The following is a 24,603-nucleotide window of genomic DNA, read 5'->3' as shown; positions in this document are numbered from 1 at the left end:
GAAGGCAAAGGGATGTCTGTATCCGACGGGCACGGTGTAGGTGGAGTCGACGCCGACTTTGAGCCCTTAGCAGGTTTCTGCGGTCTCGCTGGGGGCGAGGACCGAGACCTGGAAGCACGTCTCCTCTGACCATCCTGAGCCTTGTCCGAATGGGACCTTGAAGGTTCCCGATGAGGATCGCGCCGAGCACCCGGGGCTCGTCGAGACCGTTCCTTCCCGGCTTCGTTAGAAGGCGCGGACGGAAATGTGCCCTGCAATTGAAAAATCGCCAACATCTGCTCTCTGAAGGAAGCCTGTTCCTCCGGTGTCGAGGACTTAGTTGGACATGCCACTTCCCTCGCGGCTCCATCCTCAGAGGAGGACAGTGAAGGCGACCGGTGACATCGCTTCCTGGAATTCCGAAACGAAGAGGACGAATGGCAGGAACCACTCGACCGAGACCCCTGGGACTCCTTCCGACACAGAGAGTCGCCCCTCGAATCGTCAGTAGAAATACCCTTGGACGTTTGCAGAAAAAAACGGAACTGAGGCTACAGGCGCCGTGCGTCCTATTTATAACATCCGGTGACGTTGCCCTCGACGGGAGTTTTTTCAAAAGGATATCGACACTATGCCATCGGCGCAGGATGCCCTCTGCCAAAAAAGTTTCCGAAGTACACAGCTGTGGACATTACATGTCAAAGACGTGGAATACGATGGAGGACACAATCCATTCAAAGTAAGAGTGACAATGGGTGAAATAAGGCACCATCCCTAATTCCCTAAGACTACTAATAGGGATAGTTCAGTGAAAGTTGCAAGACCCCAAGGAAGATAGTTATCCCACATTTTAGGGAAGTCATGCTTGGCCCCAGAAAGAGCAAAGACAACAGGTGGTAATGATAGTACTAACACTCATTAAGGACGCCTGGGTTAGGGAGGAGAGTAACGTGGCAGTTGAGAGAGATTGAGAGTGAGACGGCCCTAGTGCCAAAATCCTGATCCCGCTAGGCCCCAAATAGCTTTGCCAAGAAGATACAGCCAACCTGTCTGTAAAGATGTTTAAATAAACACGCTTGGAACTTGTCTGGGAGTTATCGTGGTTCTTTGTGCCGGACCGCCCCATCACAGTTGCTGAGCCCTAGAAGCCTTGGAGGAAGAAGGATGACCTAAACAGCTTAACAGCTCTTCTGAAATCCTTGTGGGAATTGGAGAGCCAGAACCAAAGGCTTTCCACCATCAACCCCTAAGGAAGGACAGACCTGCGGCAGGAGGGCAAAAGAATATCAGCTGCCTGTAAGGGCCCCTATCTGTTGGGATACAAATACCCATTAAATCCAGAGACAACCAACATCCAAGAGGGACCAGTTGCAAATCCAGAAGGTAATCAAGGTCCAGGAGGGCCGGCTGTGAATTCGAGCAGAGCCAACAAGAAAACAAATCTGTTGCAACAAATCATTGAAGCAGATTCCTGGAACAGGTCTTCTATGAGCGGAGAAGAAAGTAGGACAACTGAAGGGTGTCTGGACTGAGTGTACAAATTAGAGCCTTCCCAGAAGATCCTGTATGGACTATTGTTTTGATAGATGGACTTGCGAAGAGTAGGTTTATAAACTCTTGAGTTAGGCCAATCCACTTTCTTTATAGACTAAGCTAGCCTCAAAAGAAAAGTCTAGTGAAGAATAGGGATTTTGAGACATGTGTTGGTCACCACATTGGATGGATATGTGTTTCTAACATAGGGTGCCTCAGGAAAGAGACAAACCTTTAAGACTAGATTTTGGAAATGTATTCTTTGAAGGATACAGTGGCGTGAAGCACCTTACAGGAACCCCACCTTTGAGTTGGCCCATCCCGACCACAAGATACATCCCTTTGTGGTTAAAGGTTTTACCAGTGTTCCTATCCGTGTTCGTCTCCCCCAAATCCTAATTATCCTGACAAAAAAAAAAGATTGGTTTAATCCACTTTAAGCTTGCTGTGGATCCTTGCCTTAAGTTCCCCACAGAAGGCAGTCTGTAATACTGGCTCCTCCCATATCTCCACTAGCCTTACAAGATACAAAACTTCAATGTCCCTGGCCCCTCTAGGACTGCCAACAGACAGACCCTGGATCAGGAAAAGACAAGGTCCTACAAATCTAACAGCGTCAGGTCCAATACTGAGGAATACCCTACCTTTGGAATTAAGGCTTCAAAAAACACCTTTAGTTCACAAAAACAATTAAAAACCCTGCTTTTCAGCAAGGCATTCCCATCTGGTGGAGGGTATTGACTCTGTACCGGCTGCATAAGAATTCCTTGAGCACTTCTGAATGTATTTTAATATTGTATTTATGAATGTTATCTTTTTGCAAGGAAGGAATCAGTTGTTCATTCAGCACTGAAAACCTTGTCAGTGTCACCCTCATCTGTCGCCTGCCTTTTCTGCTCACTCTGAACTATTCGGTTGTACAAGTTGGCAGTGAAAAAAAAATCAATACAATTAACTTCTAACTGCTTGTTTGTCCTTGATACTGAGCAAAAAGCTGTGTTTTAATTGTGAAAAGCTGGGTCTATTTATTAACATAAATCTGCAAATAGGGCACTAACACATCAGCCTTGCTACAGATCCAGAGATGTCAATGTACCAGTTGTAATTGAAGTGACATTACACACTCAATGATCTCACAGGAACTAATGTCACATGACCTTTGACACCCCCCCCCCAGCGACATTGCAGGCAGTGGTGTTAATCAGCAGACAAAAGTCAATTTTTGTTAACAATGGTAATTTAACTAGGTTGATGCCTTTAAACGTCATGGGTTAGTTCAGGATTTGACGGGAGTATACCCAGAACCAACTGGCACTGACTTCATCTTAGTAACTAGCTGTAGGCATATCTGCTTACAATCACCTTACCGCAGTTATATCTTCACAGGTGTCACAAGATCCCCTGCCTAATCTCACTGGTGGATGCTGGGGTCGCCAAGGGGGCTGCATGCCGCCTTAAGTCATATGATTAGTCAATGGTGTTTTAAAAATAGGATGTTAATCTGTATTTTTAAAAAACAACATATTGCATTGGACGTACCTTCATATTATATTAACATATATGCTCTTTTATTAATCTATCAGTAACAATTTGACCAATCATTTTATGTATGAAATTACTGAAAGACAAGCTGAAAGACATACTTTGTAATATTGTATGTCTTTGATATTATTCATAAAACATAATACTGAAATGAAAAAATGACTTTCAAATTTGTCAAACCATAGTTACTCTTTTTCTTGTAATGATTTCAAACATACTCTATTCTTAAGACCTCAATTTAAACGTCTTCTTATGCATCATATGAAATATGTGCTGCTTTTTGTGAACATTTAATTTTCATGAATATGCGATTTTAATTTTGAATTGGGTTGCAACAACTTTAGCCTAAGAGATAAGGCTTAAAAAACAGCACATATGGGTAACTCTAGCCATATGCTTCTGGGTCAATGCTCATCACAGCTTTGTTTTTGTTAATTATACGTATCTAAATTGTTATTTTAATGTGGAAATCTTATCCAATATAAACAGTCCATTAAATATATCCCTTTATTAGTTTCCTCCTATTGATTCACAAATGCTAACAAATAGAATTGATTATATAGAGCAAAACAATCTAAATGCTGACACAAAGGATCCTTGAAAAGAATATCACCTCCATATTGAATTGCTATAAACCAGGGCAGCATGATGGCAACATAGATAACCGAATCCTTTTTACTACAGAGTTCCACCATCTTTGAATTGTCAAACTGACGAAATATTGTGCTCCCTATATAGAAGGACCTCAAGAGTACTTCAAAATGTTAAGATACACGATAATTGAGTATTCGAATAAACTTTCCAAGAATAATTCCTAGTATTGAGAGCTCGCCCTCGTTTCTTGTTTTAACATGCTTCGATACCATTTCATATTTATTGTGACCAATGTTATAATATTTTTGTCCACTTGTTTCGTGTTTCTCTCTAAATGTTTATCAATGTAACAACAGATAAAATCAACCAAATTCACTGCCCTCAAAAGCATCCACCTTAGTACTCGGCTCATACGTACTCCAGCAATAATGCCAACATATCAATGGAAGTAAAATAATTAAACTGTTACACAGGTGATCGCATTTCTCATTTAACAACCACCACAACCTATTGGCTCCAACTGAATCATTAATGCAAAATCATGTATTCAACGAACAAATACACACTTCATTATTTGTGTCTGTTCAAACCAAGCTTTGCTGCTTTTAACTTGAAGATGTAATGTGTTTTTGGTTGTCCTGTGATTCTTTCGTCAACTCTTCCTTGAATTCCAAATTATTTTCTTAACCCTCTTAATCCCTTTGGTAATCATTCATCCAGTGCAGTCCCATGCTGAGCAAGAGCATAATTTCCATGGAGTGTGAAAAATGTGTTGACCTAGGAATCACTTACTTATTGTTATATACATGCTATCCATAACCAAGTATAACAGATTGCGTGTGTGTGTATGTCGTATTAATTTTCAAATAGATTGTAACATTAAGGTCAAAATTTGACATTAAACATCAAACAAATACATAGTTCAAATCATTGTCTTTGGATACTGTAACTATACACATGAATGTACATTGAAATTAAATTTAGATTTTTGTTCATGTTTCTTAATCAAAGAGTATACATCTGAATCCACATTCTAAAGCATAACCGTTGGTCATCAGGTCACTGATGTTTAACTAGTAAAACATTGACAAATGTATTGAGCATCAAAACATGTATGATGCATACTGTGCATGGGTAGCTACATTGATGGCAAACAATATTAGACTGTATTAAACAGCGAAAAGAAACTCTTGAGATAAACAAGGTGCTCCAGTCATATGATGCTGTGCCCAGGTGTGTAGAGGATACGTGGGCTACCCTCACCATGCCACATGTGAGACAGGGGCTCGTCTCATTGCTGCCATAGAAGTTGCTCTCCCTTTAAGGGAAGATGAAACCACCAGGGTGAGTTTCTTTGCCGGCAAGACCCATTTGAAGCATCCCACTGCGATGAAATATCAGGCACAGATCCTATCAACAAGCTAATAGAGAGCAGGCAAAAAAGAGCAGGGGTTAGTCAGTCCCCACCCGCAGAGAGACACTGACTCGCTTCCGTCAAAAGCCATACCTGCAAACCAAGCACAGCGTGCAAGACCAACACTGCTCGTGTACATTTCTAATCGCAACTGAAGATGGCAGACCAACAGTAAAATGCTTTAGTCTGCAGAAGGGGCAGGGTAGTCTCCTATGCAGAGTAGTAAGCGCAGACACAAATTACATACAGAAGATCCCAGTATGCACAGAACCCTCCCTGTGTGCGGTGATGAGAATTGGGAGCAAGAGGTGGTGGAAGATTATAGAAGGAGCTCTTATGGTAATGGCTGGAGAGAAGAGGAGATGGACAGGTTGGAAGAGGAGAGACCAAGGGGGCTGGGGAGAGACAGTCCCAGTGGGATTGCAGAGGGAGAACCAAGAGGTGGCAGAATTAACATTGCCCTTGTTGTAAAAGTGCTGGAGGAGGTGGCAAAAGGTAAGCAGAAATGGGGCAAGGAGTCAAGAAGGAGGCAGCTAGGGAGGCGAAGGAAGAGGGCACAGGATATGTCCAGGAGAAGGTGTTGGGAGGAGTCAAAGTGGGGAGGGGTGAAAGAAGCTAAGGAGGTGGTGTTGAGGACAGCCATGGAAGCGGTGGGGGAAGAAGGTGGCACTTGTATCTTAGAAAAAGGTATTTTAGGAGGTGGTGGAAATGCAGGAGAAGAGAAAAGCTGGAGGGGGATTCATGAAGAAGAGTCGAGAAGGGTGGTGGGACAGGTCTTAGTCCTGGCTCCTCTATGGGTGGGGGAGCAGGGACCCCTCACAACCTGTGGCAGGGGACCTACCAGGGCGAAAGTCAAAGCCAACTTGGTCCCAGAGGCAGAGAGTGAGAGATGTGGGGCTGGGGGGGAGGGAGGGCATAGGGTGGATTCCCTGAAACCCCCTCACATGCCTTAAATGTTAAATGTGGGTACCACCCTCTATCACAAAATGCTTCCCACTATTGTTTCTGGAGAGAGTTCCATTTTGACTTTCAGGACAACCCCCAGAATGCACCTGGACGCAACCACGAAAACCCAGACCTGAACCAGGGGTATAGAATCAAAAACAGGAATGCAGTGGACTAGGAATAATTTTGTTCCAAACAGAGGTGAGGCACGCAACACTGGACCTTTTACCCCCAAATGGACCCCAGGTGAATAGTGGGCCAACAAAACATGAACTGAGAGTCGAGAAGGGACTGCAGGAAAGCATGGAAGACACAGACATCCCCCCAAACCAAATTGTAAGCAAAACCTACTAGCACATGAAGAAAACCACAAGGAGAACAGGCAACCTGGGTGCTACCCTGCAAATGAACAATGAAAAGGGATTTGTGGCAAAGATAGTTTTAAAGCTTTGCACGGGTGTATCCTAGCACCCGGGAAAAGAATATTCACAGAGGTTTATAGTCAAAAAGTCGAATCCAATAATGTCGAAAGTCAAAAAGTCGAAAACAAAAAGTCGAAAACAAAAATATCGAATTTTTTTTTTTTGGTTGCTTTTTTTTCGAAATGGGGGGGTCCCCCCAACCCACCTTTTTTACATTTTTTTTTTTGTTTTACCCCTTTTTTTTATCCCCGGAGCCCAAAAAAAATATATAAATAAAAAAAATAAAAATTCGACATTTTTGTTTTTTCGACTTTTTGGATTTGACATTTTTGTAATTCGACATTGATTCGACATTATGACTGGACACCATTCACAGACTATCTCACAGAGTCAGGTGAGAGCCGAAACCAATGAAAAGGGTGCGCTTGATGGGGTAGAACCAGGAAGAGACAGTATAAAGAGAGTGAAAGAGTGGGGATTGCAGGGGTGGGGTCAAGAGGCATGAAGTGCTGAAGAGTTGGTGTAGAGTGCAAGTAACGTATTGATTGTGAGAGAGAGAGGTACTAATCGAGTGTAGTGTGGTGAGGGGTTTGTGATGAATTGAGGGAATTCATCCCTTTTCCCCCTAGGGGGAGCCCCCTGTGAGGCCAGGGAGGTGAGCCCACTCTGCAACACCCTCCCTACACGTTAAGGCAAGTGGGACCTCACCAGGAGAGACTCCCACTTAGGGGACAAGGACTCCCGTTCCTTAAAGGAACTCCCTAAACCAGTACAGAAAAAGGCCCACATAGAACTCTTTGAAATGTCAATAAGTTTCAAGCCTCAACACTTGGATGAAAGAAAAGTTAAAGTATTTCATTTGCAACATGAAAGGGAGCTTTAAATAAGTCTCTGATCCATGGAGGCGAAGATGTTGAAGAGCAGCGTATATTGAACATGAAGGCGAACGAGAGGAGAACATGCATGCGTGAACAGGGGAAGGCCCCTACCAGCGGAGTGGAGGAGAAGTGCGGGGCCGTGCTGTTCAAATCTGCATTGAACAAAGGGTAGAAAAAACGCAGAGAACCGATGTAACCCCGACAAGAGAGAGAGATGGAAAGATGCAGGAAATGCTGCAGAATCCTAAAAACAGTAGCAGAGAAGTCCAAGCAGAAGTGGTGATGTGGACGCGAAAGAGTCGTGGTGGGCCAGGGAACCATGGAACAGCATGGAGACCACAGCGAGAGAGCGAGAAACATTCCTGCTGGGTTCCCGGAGCATCAAGATAGTAGGAGAACGAAGTTGAGCTTGTGAATGGTGGAAAAAGCTAACCGATAACCAAGCAAGACAAGAAAGACGTTCCCATAGGTGGGACGAGTCAGAAAAAGTGTCCCGATGTTAAAGGAGGTGACAGGGAAAATGGGTGGACAAACAGGAATTATTACATAGTTGGGGAAACTCCCAGTATAAATATTGAAGTTTAAAAAAAAATGAACTATAAATGCAGAAAAGTGAGAAAGAGACACCAAAAACCATGAAGGCTGATACGAAAGAGCCTTGAGAATAATACTTTGGGAAGTGGGAGGGTCAACATATACTGAAACATACTAATGAACAAAGGAACAAAATAGAGAATGGATGTAATGAAGTGAAAACCAGAGAAACCAATAGGATGAACCATATCCCAGACCAAGTATATGATATCAATGTTTGTTTATTTTATTTATATAGCGCTCCAGACCCGGGACTAAAAGGGCGCTTAGTACAATTTACAAGGCACAGTACATGGTAATTAGCAGTAATACTTTGGCAAAGGTTATATACAGAATGTACAGACAGTGGAGGTAAATACATCCAGTAATGACATAAATGAGGCATTGTGAACTGTTATTATCCAAGAGGTCAATTTCTCTACCGAACTGGTACTTTGCAAAAGTGCTTTGAGGCTGCTGATAATCAGAGGAACCCAAAAAGGGTCAAGAAACTGAATATTAAGAAGGGGAACAGATTCAAGAATTCCCTGAGGGACCTTCAAGAGCTGATACAGCAAGTCACGCGAGATTATCTGAAAATGAATTATTGAAAGAAGAAACAAAGAGTTGATGCAAAAAGTACCATTCAGGACAAGGGAGTTATTCTCCCGACGTTAGTTATTAATATAGTGGTAGGGTACGTTAGCTTAGTGTTGGACGGGAGACAATTTGTTTTGGACATTCACTGATGACTGATAAACCCCCTAGTTAGTTTTGTAGGTAGGGAACGCCCCATAGAAATAGGGAGAGATTGGCCTCATTCTTTTTCTTTAATAAAAACCCTTGAACACGTCCAAAGTGTGCCTGCGTCCTTCTGATCCACCAAAGGGTGTAAAAGGTGAGTGAGCAAGAGAGAAAGAAAGTAAGAGAAGTGTAGGGGGATTTAGAAAGTCAGAGTGATAAAGTGTATGGTCGAAGGGTGTGGAGAAAAGTCCAAGGCGGTAGTGGAAGTAGCGATGAGAGCGGGTGTAGCAGGAGGGGCTAGATGGAAGGAGATAGGTAGAGTTTGGTAAATTATCGCAGAGGTATAGATGGGTGATTGTAGGAGAAAGGTGAGGAAAGAGATGAGAAGATGGATGTGGAGACTTGGGAGGAGAGGGAGAGAGGAGATGAGAGAGTGCAGATATCGGAGAGACAGAACACGCAAGTAGAGTAGAGGGTGCGGCAGAAAGAGCAGTGAAATCATGAAAAGATGAGTGAGGGAGGGAACAGACCAGGGTGTCTGTTACTGGCACTAGAAAAATCATCATATCCTATTGAGAAATGCCTGGGAGTGTTAGGGAGTCAGATATATCTGGCTTTTTGTCTTCATGCACTCACCAGTAGCTGGCTTTTAGATAGTAGGAGTCGACGATCACAAGTTGTCAAGCCTGGAGGTTGGAGAAGTCTGGGTTAGGGGGGGGGCCCATGGGAGGTCGAGAAAGGGTAGCCCTTAATGTAATTTGTACAATTTGCTAAATAAAAACACTTGAACCATATTTTGGAGTTTGTAAGTTATGGAAGCCAACCGTCACAGTGATCAGAGTTGAAAGGTGAAGCAGAGAATTAACCTGAAAAGGAAAAACTATGATCAGGTGGAGAATAGAAGAACAGGAGAACGGAAAAAAATAAGGATACCTGGGATGGGTGGGACAATGAGCCCGGGGAAAAGCACAATGCCAGTCGGAAAGTTGAAGTTGAGCAGCCAAAGAACCATAACTACAGGTGGAGCAGAGGAGGGACATCGAGAAGATCTGGTAAAAAATATTAGAGTGGCCTGCTGTCTTCCTATGGATCCATGCCTTGCTTGAAGGTCAGCTCTTCTGTTACAACAACTACGTAGCAATTGTCCAACTCCTGTACAGAGCCGAGACTTGATGTAGGAAACCTCCTCAGGGTCCCCTAACTGCATAAGAACTTTGCCAAGAAGGCTACAAACACCAGAGACTTTGCGCATGGAATGAGCAGGCAAAATTGTGAGATGTTAGTTTTCTCAGAATTGGGTCTGCTTTATTTGGATACTGTTCACTTTCCCACACATTCGGTTTTGTTTTTTAAAGCGGCCGGAAAGGTTGAGGAACTGGCCAAAACTAGAAGAAAACAAAATCTCACATATTTCTTGAAATTTTCTAAGACCTTGGTGTAAAATCTGGACATGGCTATCCAGAACACTCTCTTAACCCCTTAGACTGAAACCCCTAATAAAGACTTGCTGATAAATCTAGTCCATGTCTGACTTGTTTCTGATCCTTATGTGAGTCAGTGCACAGGCCAAATATAAACATGCAAAATAAAGCCACGCGTTTCCCAGTCCCGCAATAATATGCAAAGTGTATCCTTCTACATACAAATATTGCCATTGTATGCCTGTTATAGCATCACATATAGTCCTAATACAAATATGAACAAACCTAGATGTTCAGTGCGGATATCATATGCCAAAAGCAGACTCAAATGTCTCAGTAATGCCATTCGATACCAGTAAATGCTCCATATTCCTGGTACGGTCACCATAAACACCATGTAGCCTCATGTTCATCTGCTGCTATAATTTGCCAAGTGCACACTCAAATACCGCCGTTTCACAGTTTTGCTATCCAACGGCAATTAAGTCCTTTATGGTATGGTCACCATATGTAATGTGCCACTGCACATGTTTAAATGCTGCCTTCATATGCCAAGCAAAGCCTCCAGTGCCATTTAATGCAGTAAACGCACCCACAGGCCTGGAAGAATCCCCATATTTAACTTACACCCCCACATGTGCAGCTGCAGCACCTGAACACTCATCTATACAGTGAGTGAGTGTGTGAGTGTGTGTGGTTTCTGTTCTCCATTTGGACTGGACTACTACACTCGGGGGAAAAACTCGCCCGCATCCCCATCTCTGAAACGTCTTAAATGTTGCTTTCCACCACACAGAGTTACAACAGCGTCCCTACTGAATAACGTATGTTCAATAACAGACTGACATCAGAACAGGCATTTGAGAAGAGGCACCCATTTGCCAACCAACACAGTATTAGGTAAGTAAAACACTAGTGAGATTATACAGTTTTCAGTATACATAGAACGTACAATGTGCAGTTTAGTATTCTTCCTGCAAGTGCTGCTGCAGTGGAACAGAAGTGTAAGGTTGGTGACATAATTGTTCCAATTCACGTACCTCCTAGGCTGCATTTCTCGCAGTAAACATTCAAGACTCTTTTCGTAGTGCTCTGCCACCACCACCAGCCTCTCTAAGTGAAAGAATTAAAATAATAAGGTTACAATGCGAATGCAGTATTTTTAGGAAAATCATTTTGGCAAAATCCACAGTGAAGGGATTTACAGAAATGTACTTCGACTATTCACAACATTAAATACTATAAAAACGTTAGTACAACAAAAACTACAAACGAGAGTGCATACGCGTCCATCACCGGTTAAAGTGGATTACTCAGCCTGTATGTCAACTGCGCGGCATAAGAGTTCCTCCAATGGGCCCTATCCATTTCTCTTAGGAATGGTGACAACCAAAGGACCCCGGTCTATAGCCCCCTCAGCCACCCGAGAAACGCGTCCATCTCTTAGGTTCTTCTGTTCACTTGCAATTGCAAACATAATGTAAATAAATACCTTGCATGGTCTATTATTTTCCCAACGAGAGCAGGCAACACCCAGATATACTATAAAAATCCATTGTATGTAAAATTGACGGACAGCAAAGGGATATAATTTTTAAATCTGTGTGGGTCATGCATGGGAATCAGAGAGGAGGCAGCATCACCAGATGCTACAAAGAAATATGCACTCAATGGGCCTCGTGGTTTCCTGCTACTGACTTTATAGTGATGCCAGGCAGACAGTGCTTTAAGTGGGATAAGAAATCAGTGGGTGAGGGGGCGGGCTTTAATGCGTTGTGGTGCAATATTTGGGGGTGGGGCCTAAAAAGAGCATCACCCAGCCTCAAATCCCAAGAAACTAATTAAGCTCTAAAAGAGTGACCTGCGTCATTAAAGGAGTGCCCCAACAGAGCCAATCAAGTTTACATATGTGCAATGAAAGGGTACAAATTATGTTTTAAAAGATGTATTTACATATGGTTAATGTGTGCAAAACTTCTGACCAAAATAAATATATTCAAATATGAAACATATCAAACCAAAAGGGGTCAGTACACCATGCAATCCACAGTTCTTTTGAAAGAAATCCATTATTCATGCATACTTATTCAAGGCATTCTAATGATAACACTTTGATACAATGTGTGGCAAAGCCAAACCATGTATTCTTTTATCATTTCCCTTTCCTGTTTCAAAAGTACACCATTTCAAATTTCTTTAACTGATGTTCTGATTCTAAACACATACGCTGTTCTATCTTATCTTAAATGTCAATATTGGTCGGTAATTCCACGGATTGCTTCCACGAAGGGGGGCGTGGGTCCCTGTGACTTATTAATGGTAACCGAGAAGGCTAAACATATAGGTAATGGTTTTCTTTTGAATTTGAAAGGCATATTTGTATCAGATGGAATGAGAGCTATGGGGTATAAGAACAGTATCCAAGTTCCATCGATCATATGGGCCTCTATGATGTGTCTTTGTAGATGTGTAATTGTCAAGCTTGTTCAATTGCAGAGTCCCTGTGATGGATTGTGTAGTAGCATAATTACAGCACCTGCTTTCAGTTTTAGCTTGTGAGGAGGCATTCATCCTACAGAGTTGGCTCTTTAGAGAATGAAATATTGAGCTGGCAATGAACTATTCATTGAGACTGGAACCTCTGTACCCTGTGTGAAGAGAAGTGATGGTGGAAAGAAGTAACTTGAAATTATTCTGAATGTTATTAGGTTAAGGTGACGGGTAGAACTGTGCTCATTCTGTTTGTTAAAATGATTTCTGTTGTGGAAGTGGAAGAAAGAGGTGCACTTTGCCATTTGGACAGCAGAGGGCAACCTAACACTGATAAAGTTCATTAGCTGAGAAGGAAACATACCTAAGTGAAAAAACTGGCTTATCGTCAGTCATTTAAGGAGCACTCTCCTTCATACCAGGCTTCAAAGAGTAGACGGTTATCAGCGTTTCATTAATGGCTTCTTTATTTGTTTAAAATACATCTTCCATTCTTCCCAAGAAAATCGACGCGTTTCGCAGCATTACTTGCCGCTTGTTTTCACAACACCCTATATAGATATATATATATATAGAGAGAGAGAGAGAGAGAGAGAAGAGAGAGAGAGAGAAGAGAGAGAGAGAGAGAGAGAGAGAGAGAGAGAGAGAGATTGATTGATTGATTATTGGAGGTGACATCTACTGGCAAAGAGCAGCATTGCCACTCAAATTTTTAAAGACATTTGGTAAGGTACATCAATTCAGAGAGCCCTGGCTCAATGGCAATATGTGGAGACGGCCAGGGTTGAGCATTGGCTAGCCCTGCCCCACTTAAAGCCCTGCTTGCAGATTAACATGGTCTATGGCGCAGGTAAAAACTGGAGTTGGCTCTGGCAATGTTTGAGGCTGCCCTGGTGGTTTCCCAAGAGCCTTCAGCGTCACGTGACTGACGGCAGAACTCTGTGCATGGCCTCTGCAGTCACACTGCACACAGACATGTAAGGAAACTCCTGCAAGTAAGTCACGTTCAACAACGCTTGCAGTGAGCCCCGTTCTATGTTCTCCTCATTCTGCTTTTGTGCTTGCTTGCCTTTCCCGATTACTGACGCTGCTTGCTCACAGACCGTTACTTGTCTTTGCCTCCGATTTTATAAAAATGTATATTGACCTTGTTTGCCTCGGACTGCCAACTGTCCCTGCCCAGTAACGCTGTCAACCTGTGCATAAACTGTGCCTGCCTCACGGACTGATTCTTACCTCCGCCCACTAACATCATCATCCTACCTGCCTCGGACCGCTGGCTTGTCCCCGTTTGCCATTTTGGAATCTGCCTGTTGGAATTGCCCATATCCTAGTTTTCTGTCTGTACTTTGGTACATTCCATTGGATTACCTAAAGACCAACGCTGGCACATTTGGACTCCTTGGTGACTATACCACTTGGATTCGTACTTGCCAACCCCTTAGTTTCTGCACTTGTGCTGTTCAGGAGATCCTTGCCTTTGCTTTTTGTTTTTGTCCTCCTGAAGTTGGCCCGCGGTTCCTTTCCCTACTCTACCATGATGGCTAAGACCTTCTTCAGGTATTGATACATGTAATATGCCATACATGCCAAAGGGGTATTCATGTATATATTCCGAGTCACCGTTGCTTTCTTCCCTTCAGAAACGCAGGTGTCCTTCTGCCCGATGACTCTTTGTGTGCCGCTTAATTAGGGGAACGGCTGGTACCATACGACCCCTGACGCAGATGTGTTAAACAAAATAGGCCATGAAATAGCAAGCTTTGGTGCAGGGGCTAAACAATAGTATGCTGTGGTACGAAGTTAATGGCAAATCTGTGTGCCATGGTACTGCAATTTCACGTTTGGCTAGCCATACTGTTGAGATTTTGCAATGGTTTACTTTAGTGATGAGGCTGGGCAATTTTGAGCAATTATTTTTTTTTTTTGTTTTTTTTTTTTAACAAAGATTGGACAAAGGGTTAGTGCCGAAACAAGCCTCCATTTAATCTTTCACCCAAGAGTATTTGATATTCTCAGCTCACACCGTAACTATTTGCTACTGCCTTAATGCCAGTAAGAAATGAGATTCGCCTCATTGGCAAACCTGCTCCCTCCTTTCCGGTCACTCTCTGGCCGGCCTCTCTTGCCCTCTTCCTGCTCCCACCTGTGAGGCTAAAAACCTTTGGGTTATCTTTGAATCCACACTTTCCTTCTCTCCTCACATTTCCGACGTCTTTAAGAAGTCACACTACCAGTTGCATCTCCTCACAGGTATTCTTCCTTTCCTCTCCTTCCCACAGAAGCTTACTGTCTCCAGAGCTCTGGTTCTCTCTAGGCTGGACTACTGCAACAGCCTCTTTCTAAATCTGCCTGCCTCCAAAACAGGACTGCGAGACTTGTCCTTGGCCTCAAACCCACGGATTGTATCTCTGCACTGGCTCCCAATGGCAGCGAGGATTAAGTTCAAAACCATCTGCATTGTCCACAAGGCCTTCTAGGGCCTGGGGCCTCAATATCTTCAACTCTCTCTTGCTAAAAGTCTTCCTTCTCTGGCTCTTCGCTCATCCGCCTCCAACTCCCTCAGGGTTAGTCTATTCTACAAGCAGCATGTTGGTGGTATATCTCTTTCATATGCTGGGACCTCCCTCTGGAACAGCCTCCCTGCCTCTCTGAAACTTGGAGAACCATCTCCGGTTCCAGAAGCACCTCAACACCTTCCTCTTTGCTTCTGCTTTCTCTCCTCCTCTCCCCTGCTGATCTCCTGGCTGAATCTGAAACTGCACTGGTTACCTGGCTACCCTCTGAACTCAGGCCCAGGTCCCCTCCCCGCCAGTTGCCCACCTGCACTGCCCCCCCGGCATCCTTTGCACCCAGGGACTGTTTCTGAATCCCTACAGCCCCGACTAGCACTTGACACCTGATGTCTGCAATTGCCACCAGCTGGCCGCACTTTTATTTATTATTTATGGCCTTATTTATTTTACTCTTATCCTACTGTACTGCCCCCCCCCTTGCCCCTGCACTTGTGCGATCTCAAAATCACCTGGCCTAGTAGGATCGCTGTCTCGGTCCACCCTCTGTTAACCCTCCCTTGCCTCGTCATGTCTTGAAACACTTGTGTATTGGGGCGTTATAAATGCTTTATCATATCATAATAAAACAAATCCTTTTTTTAGCTTCCATAAATGCTCTTGAAACTTAACTGGTCTGGCGAGAGCGTAAGGTAAGGTACGCTTGGCCTTGCCAGTCAAAGCTTTCAAAGAACATTGGAAAACTGCTCCAGAGGTTTTAGACATAATGGGGAAAACCCATACCGAGCCACCATACATACCAAATGAATCCGACCAGACAATTAAGGTCAGTCAAAAAATGAGAAATTTCCAGCTTGGTCGCATTATCATGTAGGAACCTTTCGGCCTTGTGCCCGATTTCCAGCTGCACTTCCAACAGCAGGAATTCAGGCACAAGGCTGACAGGTTCCTGAACGATAATGCGACCAAGTTGAAAAAGCCTAATTTTTTAACTGACCTTACCAGGGGTGGACTGCCCTATAGGGAATTCTGGATATTTCCCGCTAGGCCTCTGCACCCTAGGACTTTTTTTTTTCCTCCAAATTTATTTTATGGAGCATTTTCTTAACATACAAACATCAGTTGTCTCGTATATGTATTTGTATTGCACAGGCATAAAACAGAAAACAGCTTTTCAAATGCTTTTTTTCCCTTTTATTGGTTAAACTAGAACTCCCCCACCCCCCACCTCCTGCCCCTCCCTCCCCTTGAGACAAAATGAGTCTTGGGTGTTAGTCATTGGGACGATTTCATTAATTTCCTTGGGGCATTGCCTTGATGAGATAATCTCCAGTCATTTGTAGGTCTCTAGAAAAGGGGCCCACTCCATTTCCCTGCTCAGGGCTATTTCATTTAGGGTGCCTGTGATGTTCTCCATCTAGTAGAGATATCTGGCTTTCCGGGCCCAGGTCGATTCCGATGGGGCCTCAGATTTCTAGTTTATGGTGATACAGGCCCTTGCTGCTAGTAATAACAAGTGCGTCATACGGGGGACCCGTTTCCAACGATCTTCCTGCTGCTCCCGTCCAAATAGTACTAGTCTGGGGTCACATTCTCAGGAAATTCCGTCCATCTTTCTGATCCAGGCTAGCACCTTTTTCCAGTAAGCTTGGGTTATTTCGGACATGACTACCACATGTGCCAGTAGTCAGCCTGGGCCCCACATCCTCTCCAACATTGGGGGCTTGCTTGCTCGAACATTTTGGAAATTCTTTTGGGGTCGTATTGCCACCTGTGCAGCAACTTTATTCTGTGCAGTTTGTATTGGGCTGAGATTGAGGTCTTGTGTGCTGATCTACACATTTGGGACCATAGCCGGTCTGACATCATTGGGCCCATGTCCTTCTCCCATCTTTTTTTTAGGCCGCCAATTCTGCCTTTTCTTGCATTTATCAAGGATGCATACAGCTGTGAGATGAGGCCCTTGGTTTGGAGGGATAAGCTTAATATTTTCTCCATTGATGTGAGGTCTCTCTGGAGTTTCTCCTTCCACTTTGATGCCAGCAAAGTTGTAAGAACATAAACACTCCCAGTGGTCCAGTTTGCAAGCCTGATTCCAACTCTTGGATAGTTATAAATCCATTAGGTTTAAATGACTTGTCCCACTCTTTCTAGTCCTGCATCAAACCATTTCTGGTAGCTGTGGGTCTTGGATTTCAATTCTGATAGGGGGGCCCATATTCAACTCATGGGGGATGGCCATGTCGTGATTGCCTTCATTTCTCCCTTGTTCCCCCATAACTGCAGGAGCGTTCCCATCGCAAAGTGGTTGATTACAGTATTGGGGAAGGCATTCTTTGGTGCCCAGAGCCATTCTCAGCGTGTTACAGGCCGAAGCAGATGGTTCTCGATAGCAACCCATTGTTTTTGTTCATCTCCTCTTAGGTGCGGCACTATGGTCCTGAACTGGGCTGCTCGATAATGTGTATAGGTCTGGAATCCCTGTTCCTCCTTCCTGGTTGGATTAGGGCATTATGGCATTCATATCTCTGTAGTGGGTTTGTGGGATACTGATCGGAAGCATTTGGTACTGGTAGAGAATTTTGGGGAGTACTACCATTTTTATGGCATTAAGGCGGCCCAGCCAGGATATTGTTAGCTTGGTCCATCTTTCCAAATCTTTGGCTTTTTCTGCTAGTAGCCGCGGGAGATTTGCCTCATACTTCCTGTGTCACTTTCGTGACATTAATTCCCAGGTACCTTAAGCCTTGGTATGTAGTTGGTATTCCACATGTGGTAGCATTTCTAGTGTCTGGATGATCGGGTGTCTTGTATGGGAAGAGCGTTGATTTTTCTGCTTTAACTTTTAGTCTGGCCCATTTGCCAAATTCTTGTATTGTCTGCAGCACTCTTGGTATGGCCGACTGGGGGTCTGCTAGGTACAGCAGTATGTCGTCGGCAAACATAGCTAGTTTGTATTCCGTTTCGCCCACCATAATTTCCTTGATTAAGGCTTCTTTCCCGATTGCGTTACCCAGCAGCTCAATGGACAGGGGATAGAGGAGCGGGGACAGGGGGCATCCTTGTCTGGTTCCCTTGGACATCTCAAACTCTCCTGAGAGCTTGTTGTTCACTGCCAGTTTTCCCTTTGGGGTTTTGTAAAGAGTCTGGATCCCGCGTATGAATCTTTCTCCAAAGCCCATGTTCCTAAGTATGGCCCAGAGGAAGCCCCATTCCACCCTGTCGAATGCTTTCTCTGAGTCCATGCTGAGAAGCGCGTGGCCCCCGTATAGACCCTGGAGTGCTCCATGATGTTCAGGGTTTTACGCGTGTCATCTGCCCCTTGACTGCCTATTAGGAAGCCCACCTACCTGATCGGGGTGTATCAGGCGGGGCAGCATCTCTTCCATACATGTGGTTAGAACTCTTGTATACACTTTGGTATCTGGTTTCAACAATGTAATCCGTCTGTAGGACTTACAGCATGTGAGGTCTTTTCCTGCCTTGGGGATTACTATGTGCGCCGCAGAGAATGACGGGGGTGCATGGCCTGATACTCGTATGTGATTCAATAAGCCAGCTAGATGGGGGGACAGGGTTTCGGTGAAGTGCTTGTAGAATCCCATGCCATAACCGTCCTAACCGGGGCCCCTCCTGCAGGGAGTCTCTTTATTGCCGCTTTAACTTCCTCTGGAGTTATGATGGAGTCCAGGAGAGTCTGTTCTGAGCCCTTAAAGTGTGTTAGTCCCACCCCCTCAATGTATTCTGCCATCTCCTTTTTGGCCCGGTTTCCCTCTGTGGTTTACAGGTTTTTATACTATTTGGCGAATTGGTCGGCTATTTCCTCTGGGGATCGTGCCCAACCTCCCTCCTCCGTTAACTCCCTCGGCCCATCCCTATGCTCATTGAGCTCTCAATCTAGCGGCTGGCATTTTTTCCGCCCTTTTTGTAGAATTTTTGTTTTAGTTTTCTTATTATGTCTCCCTTCCCAAATGCTTTAAGCTCCTCCCTCTGTTGTTTGAGAGTTTCTAGGTGATCTTTGCAATAGGACCCTTGGGAATGTAGTCTAGCCTATAGCTTTGTGATTTCCTCCCCCAACCTTTCCTCCTGTAGCCTTCTCTCTCTTTCACTTTTTGCTGCTTCCCTCATCAGGTGAGCTCTCTATACTGTTTTCCCTGCTTCCCATACTGTCGTAATGTCCACTTCCCCATTATTGTTTATTTGAAAATATTCTTCTATTGTGGTTTTAAGTTCCTGGGAGTAGAGTTTGTCCTACCACAGGAAGTCGTTGCAACGCCACCTAGAATCTCAGTGGTTAAGCCCTTCCATTTCCAGTGTGGCTCTGACCATGTCGTGATCCGACCAGCCTATGAAGCGAATAGCGTTGTCATTAATTCTAGGTCTGGTTTCTTTATTGACCAATAAATAATCAGTTCTGGTAAATATATTGTGGACGTCTAATTTGAATGCAAATCCCTTTTTGTCTGCATTAACTGATCTCCAGACATCCACCAGGCCCTCCCTGTTGTGGGCGGTTAGGAACCTACTGGATTCCTCCATGGAGTAGGTTTTGGTCATCATCCGAGTTGTTTGCCTATCTATTTGTGGGTCGGCCCAAGTGTTAAAATCAACCCCTATCACCACAGGGCCTCTGCTATTTCCCATTATAGTGGCCAGGGCTTTCTCGTTGAATGCCCTTTGGCTTTGATTGGGCGTCTAAACCCCTGCGAAGGTGATCGGAGTGGCTTCCCATTCACCCTGAACCACCAGGACCCTACCTTCCATTGATGCCTTCACTACTGGGTTGCTTAATCTAATTTGTTTGTTCTGTAGTAAGACTAATCCCCCTTTCTTATGATCTGCAGACGGCCAGAATGTTTGTCCCACCCCTCAATGGCTTCTCCTCCCCCGATTTGAGCCTGGGCTCTTGTATGAAGAGGACATCCAGGGCAGCTCTATCGAATTCCCTCGTTACTAGGGACCTTTTTGTAGGGGAGTTTAGCCCCTTGACGTTGAGTGTGCCCACCTTTAATGTTGTTCTCAATGGTCCTGTTTTGGGGGCTTCTTCCATCCCTATACTGGGTCCCACTTTTTTTGTTCATTCTCATTTCGCCCCTTTGCTTTGATTGATAAATTATCCACAGTTATTTTCACCTGTCTGTCTCCCCCCCCCCCACCCCGTTAACTGTAAACATAACTGAACCTACTAACCGGCCACGGTCATTTTGAATGTCCCAGGTCCTTTGGGTTGAGACGCCCTCTTAGAACGGAGGGCCACTTGGGTTGAAACTCATCCCTCTTTGGGATTTCCTACGGATGGTCCAGCCCTTATTTTTATTATTTTGTGTGTATAGCATGTTACTGTTCCTTGCGTCTGTTAGTGTATGCGCCGTATCCGCCTCTCCCTTACCTTTTTATGGAGGATTCGTTGGTGATGCTGGGTTCAGTTTAACAGACTTTCTCCACCTTTTTTTTCACCTATGTGGTTTATCCTCCCCACTTTGTGCCCGGTGGATTGGGCCCCTTGAGGGCCAGTGGAGCCTCTGGTACGGTTTTGCTCTATCAAAAGTTTCAGGACTTGTTTTGCCTTTTCGGGTGTGGTTATCCTGTAATCCTCTCCTTTAAACTCAAAGGTCAGGTCAAAGCGGTAGCCCCATCTGTATCGGGTAGCCTGCTCCGTGAGCCACAGGGCGAGTGGTCTGCATGCCCTTCTCCTTCCCAGCATGAAGCTTGACAGGTCCTGAAATATTTTTATTTTTGAGCCTTGGAACTCAATGTCTTGTCTCTGCTTAGCTTTGACGATAATTTCTGATTTCTCCTTGTAATTAAGAAATTTCACTACGATTGAGCGCGGCCCTCCTCCAAAGGCTCTTCCTCCCCTGTGGGCTCTCTCAATTTGCACTTTGACGCCCTCATCTTCAAAAAGCTGATTTACTATGGACTGGACCTTTCTTTCAACTTGTTGTGGGGTCTCCCTCTTTCTCCTCTAATCCGATTATTCACAGGTTTGACCTCCTTTCCCTATTTTCCATATCATCCATTTTGAGCGTTAGTAGTTCTTCTCTTAGTTCTATATCCGTCATTCTGGCGTTTAACATCATTTCTACTAAGTCCATATTGATCTGGTTGTGTTCCAGGTTCTCTACTTTTCCTTCAATATTTTCCACCTTCCCTCCTATTTCCGAGATGTAGGTTTGAATATCAGATCGAAGCGCCCCGATTTCTGCCACAATCCCGGCGATGTCTTCCTTCGCGGATGCGGTACTCATTGTGACGGTGCCTCTTGGGGGTGTGGGGGGGGGGTCGCTGATTCATGGGGGTCTTTTCTTCTGTATTGTTGTAGCATGTCAAGGCTCCTTCCAATAGGGGGGCCCTGATATGTGTCTTTCCCCTTCTGTGATGGTGGGAGGAGGATCCCTGGAATCTTTACTCTGCTTTCCAGGATTGTTTCTTGCCCTGATTTCTTTTTGTTAGGACAGGCTGGGCTCAAGGGTGCAGGATCTCTCTGAATTGCCTCTTAGGCGGGAGTTTCTGTAGATCTCTTTTTGGCTGTTGCTTATTGAGGCGGGCTGCCCCCAAATCGGGCTGGAAGTGGTTGGAGGTGGCCCTCCCACCCTTATGTTTTCATCTGGTGGGGGACCTTGTGGGTTGACTTAATTAGGTCCTTGCTCACTGATTTTCTCCCTCCCCCAGGCCGCCGCGGCTCACTCCTCTCTCAGGCCTGTCTGTTCTCCCTTTATTACTGGGAGGTGCCCTGTAACCCTGTTGCGTGTTAGTTGTGGGTCCTGTGGGCTCTCTCCTTGGTGAGCCCAGGTCTATGGTAGTCCGGGTGGTATAGTCTGGGGCTCCCTCCCTCTGTATCACCTTTCTCCCCCCTTTATGTTACAGGGGAGGTCAGGGGAAGGGGGCTTCTCTCACCTGGAAATCTAGCTGCGTTGCCTCTCTTGGCGGCTCCTCCTTTGCTGCGGCCGCGCTCCGGGTTGTCCGTCTTCTCACGGTCTTTTTGTGTCAGGTTGCCGTGTTGGGCCTCTGGGTCTTCTCCACTCTTGGGTTGGGGCCATGACTGGGCACTCCTGGCGTGGTTGCAGCTCAGGGCGGACCTCTTACGAGTCGCCTCCCCGCTGTGGGTCCAGCTGCACACGGGTCACCTTCTCTGTGCTTTACCATTTGCTGATTGCTCCAGCGTAGCAGAGGGAGCTGGCAGTTTCTGTTTGGGGCCTCGCCACTACTCATCAGGGCTGTTTTCTCATGCTTGGCGGGGGTCTACTGTTGGCCCTGGTGATGTCGCACCTTGTCACCATTATTTCGGCACCAATTTCCTTGCTGCTCCGCTGTTCGGGACCCAGCCGATGGTGGGTCTCTACCTTTAGTGCCACGTTGTCCCGATCTGCAGCGCTAGTCCTCCACCTCCATTATTCCATTTACAGCTCCGCTCGTCTGCTAGTATGCCAGCATTGAGGTCACGTCTCTGACCGCTGAGTCTCCACCGCCTCTTGGGTCGGGAGGTCGGTTGCTCCTCACTGGGCTGCAAGCAGGCCCGCACTCGCCTGAGATGGTCTCAGGGTCTCCGGCTACGCAATTCGGGTTTCCACCATACGGACCTTCCCTCAGCTCCGCACAGTCGTGCTGCCAGTGTGCTTCTGGAGTCTCGACTGGCCCTCAGGCGTTGGTGGGGGGGGGTTTCTTCCATTTATCGGGGCTCCCCGCTGTTTACGCCTTAACGCTTTCCCTTTGGTGCCTTTCATCGCAAGGCTGCCATACTCGGAGCTCTGGGGGAGTTTGGGGGGATGGGCGACTTCCTTTTCTCTCGGCTATCTTTACCTCAAGCCGCGTCTTCATAACACTTCCACCTTCGCTAAGAACCTATTTTAATTCCGAATTTTCTCATAGGAAAAGGGTTGGGCTTGTTGGAAATGTGTAATATGGGTCTGCTTTGAACATTATTTCCAAGGCCTCTTTTGGTTTCAGTCCATGTTTAAAAACATACACATTCAACACAAATCGTGGCGAATATGGGAAGCAGGTTGCCCTTTTAAAGACATACAGAAATCTAATGCAAACTGTGTCTCAATCCAAGTTAAAGTATCTTCTCATATACATTAAAAACCAACAATCAAAGAAAGCTTTTAAAACTAGCCCAGAGGGCACTGAACATATGTTGGCTGTTAGAAGATCATGCACTTTGAATAAATGCACATTACTTTTAATCTAATTGGAGAATATGTTCATCTATAAGGTCATCTTAATATTAAGGTTCTTATTTGCTATTCAGAAATATATGATGAATTGGAAAAGAATCTTGGTAAACAAAAGAATGGTCGCATAATCCAGGCACACAAATACTATCTTAGATAACGTTTAACTTCTTGGTCGGCCAAATCGCTCCCAGTGCGATAAAGTCCCTGCCTTGTTTTGGGGGCTACCTTCCCAAGATACTAGATGATGGGTGCGGAGACCATACGGGACGGCTCCAATGGTTCTTCCTACACACCATTTCTAGCAGGCAGGGGAGCCGTCACTTCTATATACTTACTGCTCCTGGCGCTGTAAGACAAAAAACGGTAGGCAGAAAACCCAAGACTTCCCCACATAGAACCGAATAGAGCAACCTCCCTGAACAACTGTGGAAACCACTGTCTCTCCACCATTTTGTTTTCCTTTTTCACTGCAGCACTGCCATTTGTTCCAGACGTGTTCACTACAGTAATACTATAGTCTCTGCACAAAGGAACAGCTGATCAGGCAAGGGTGTCACACCCATAACCACAAGATGTTCTCAGAACCCCCCTTTGGTATCCGCTACTTAGCAAGTCACACTTATAACACTTTGCCTTTACAGATGCAGACCTCATGTGTAAGGGTAGTGTCTTATCAGACTGTCCACAGCTGGTGCTGTGACCCACGGGGTGGGGGGGAAACAATGATTTTCAAAGCCTGATGTCAGTGGACCTTCTCTCAGTATTCTTGGAATAAATAGGCAAGTCTATTGTTAAGATTAGCCTGCCATTGGGATAACGGAACTAGGATTAATCTGTTTCTGGCCCCATACACCCTGTGAACTAAAAGAGCCAGGAGAACTGAAGCCTGTTCAGAGCTATAGGGATCAGGGAGGTCTGTTAATTCAGTTCCATAATACAGGTCCGGTAACTTGCACACAGGAACAAAAGCACAAAAAGGGGGGCTAATGGGACAGGGGCTTTGGAATGCACTGATCTCTTAGTCTATGTTGACCGATTTGTCTGAACCTTCATGTATCTCTGGAAATAAGCAGCATGATCTTTCCTTTTCTGTACCACTGACTAACTCCGGTTCCTAGTGCTGAAAGGAGTACCCATAAGTAATAGGGAGGAAAAGCAAGCAAAAATGGTCCTTCAGTATAATTAGTCGCACACCAACACAGCAAATGGTACAGAAATATGGGGGCAATTTTAACATCTGGATGAATAACTAGCATAGCAAAACAGCTAACATCTCATCAAGCAAGGTATTTTTAGAGATGGGCTTCTGGGATAAGGGGGACAACCAAGCAGTCTGGCATCTGCTAAAGCTTGACAAGGACAGATCAGCGACAAGTGA

General features: G+C 45.0%; 1 protein-coding gene across 10 annotated transcripts in view; it reads right to left on the bottom strand.

The window, feature by feature from the left end:
• TBCK (TBC1 domain containing kinase) overlaps positions 1 to 24,603 on the bottom strand; it is a 2,754,978-nt gene that overhangs the window by 2,473,602 nt on the left and 256,773 nt on the right. For all 10 annotated transcript variants that reach the window (XM_069630931.1, XM_069630933.1, XM_069630936.1 and 7 more), the window contains one exon: positions 11,086 to 11,158. In XM_069630931.1, coding sequence (XP_069487032.1) covers positions 11,086 to 11,158 — 73 coding nt within the window. The remainder of the gene's footprint in view (positions 1 to 11,085; positions 11,159 to 24,603) is intronic.

The sequence above is a fragment of the Ambystoma mexicanum genome, chromosome 6q (genome assembly GCF_040938575.1).
Source record: "Ambystoma mexicanum isolate Mex_15411 chromosome 6q, UKY_AmexF1_1, whole genome shotgun sequence".
Lineage (NCBI taxonomy): Eukaryota > Metazoa > Chordata > Amphibia > Caudata > Ambystomatidae > Ambystoma > Ambystoma mexicanum.
This window is presented reverse-complemented; position numbering and strand designations above follow the sequence as displayed.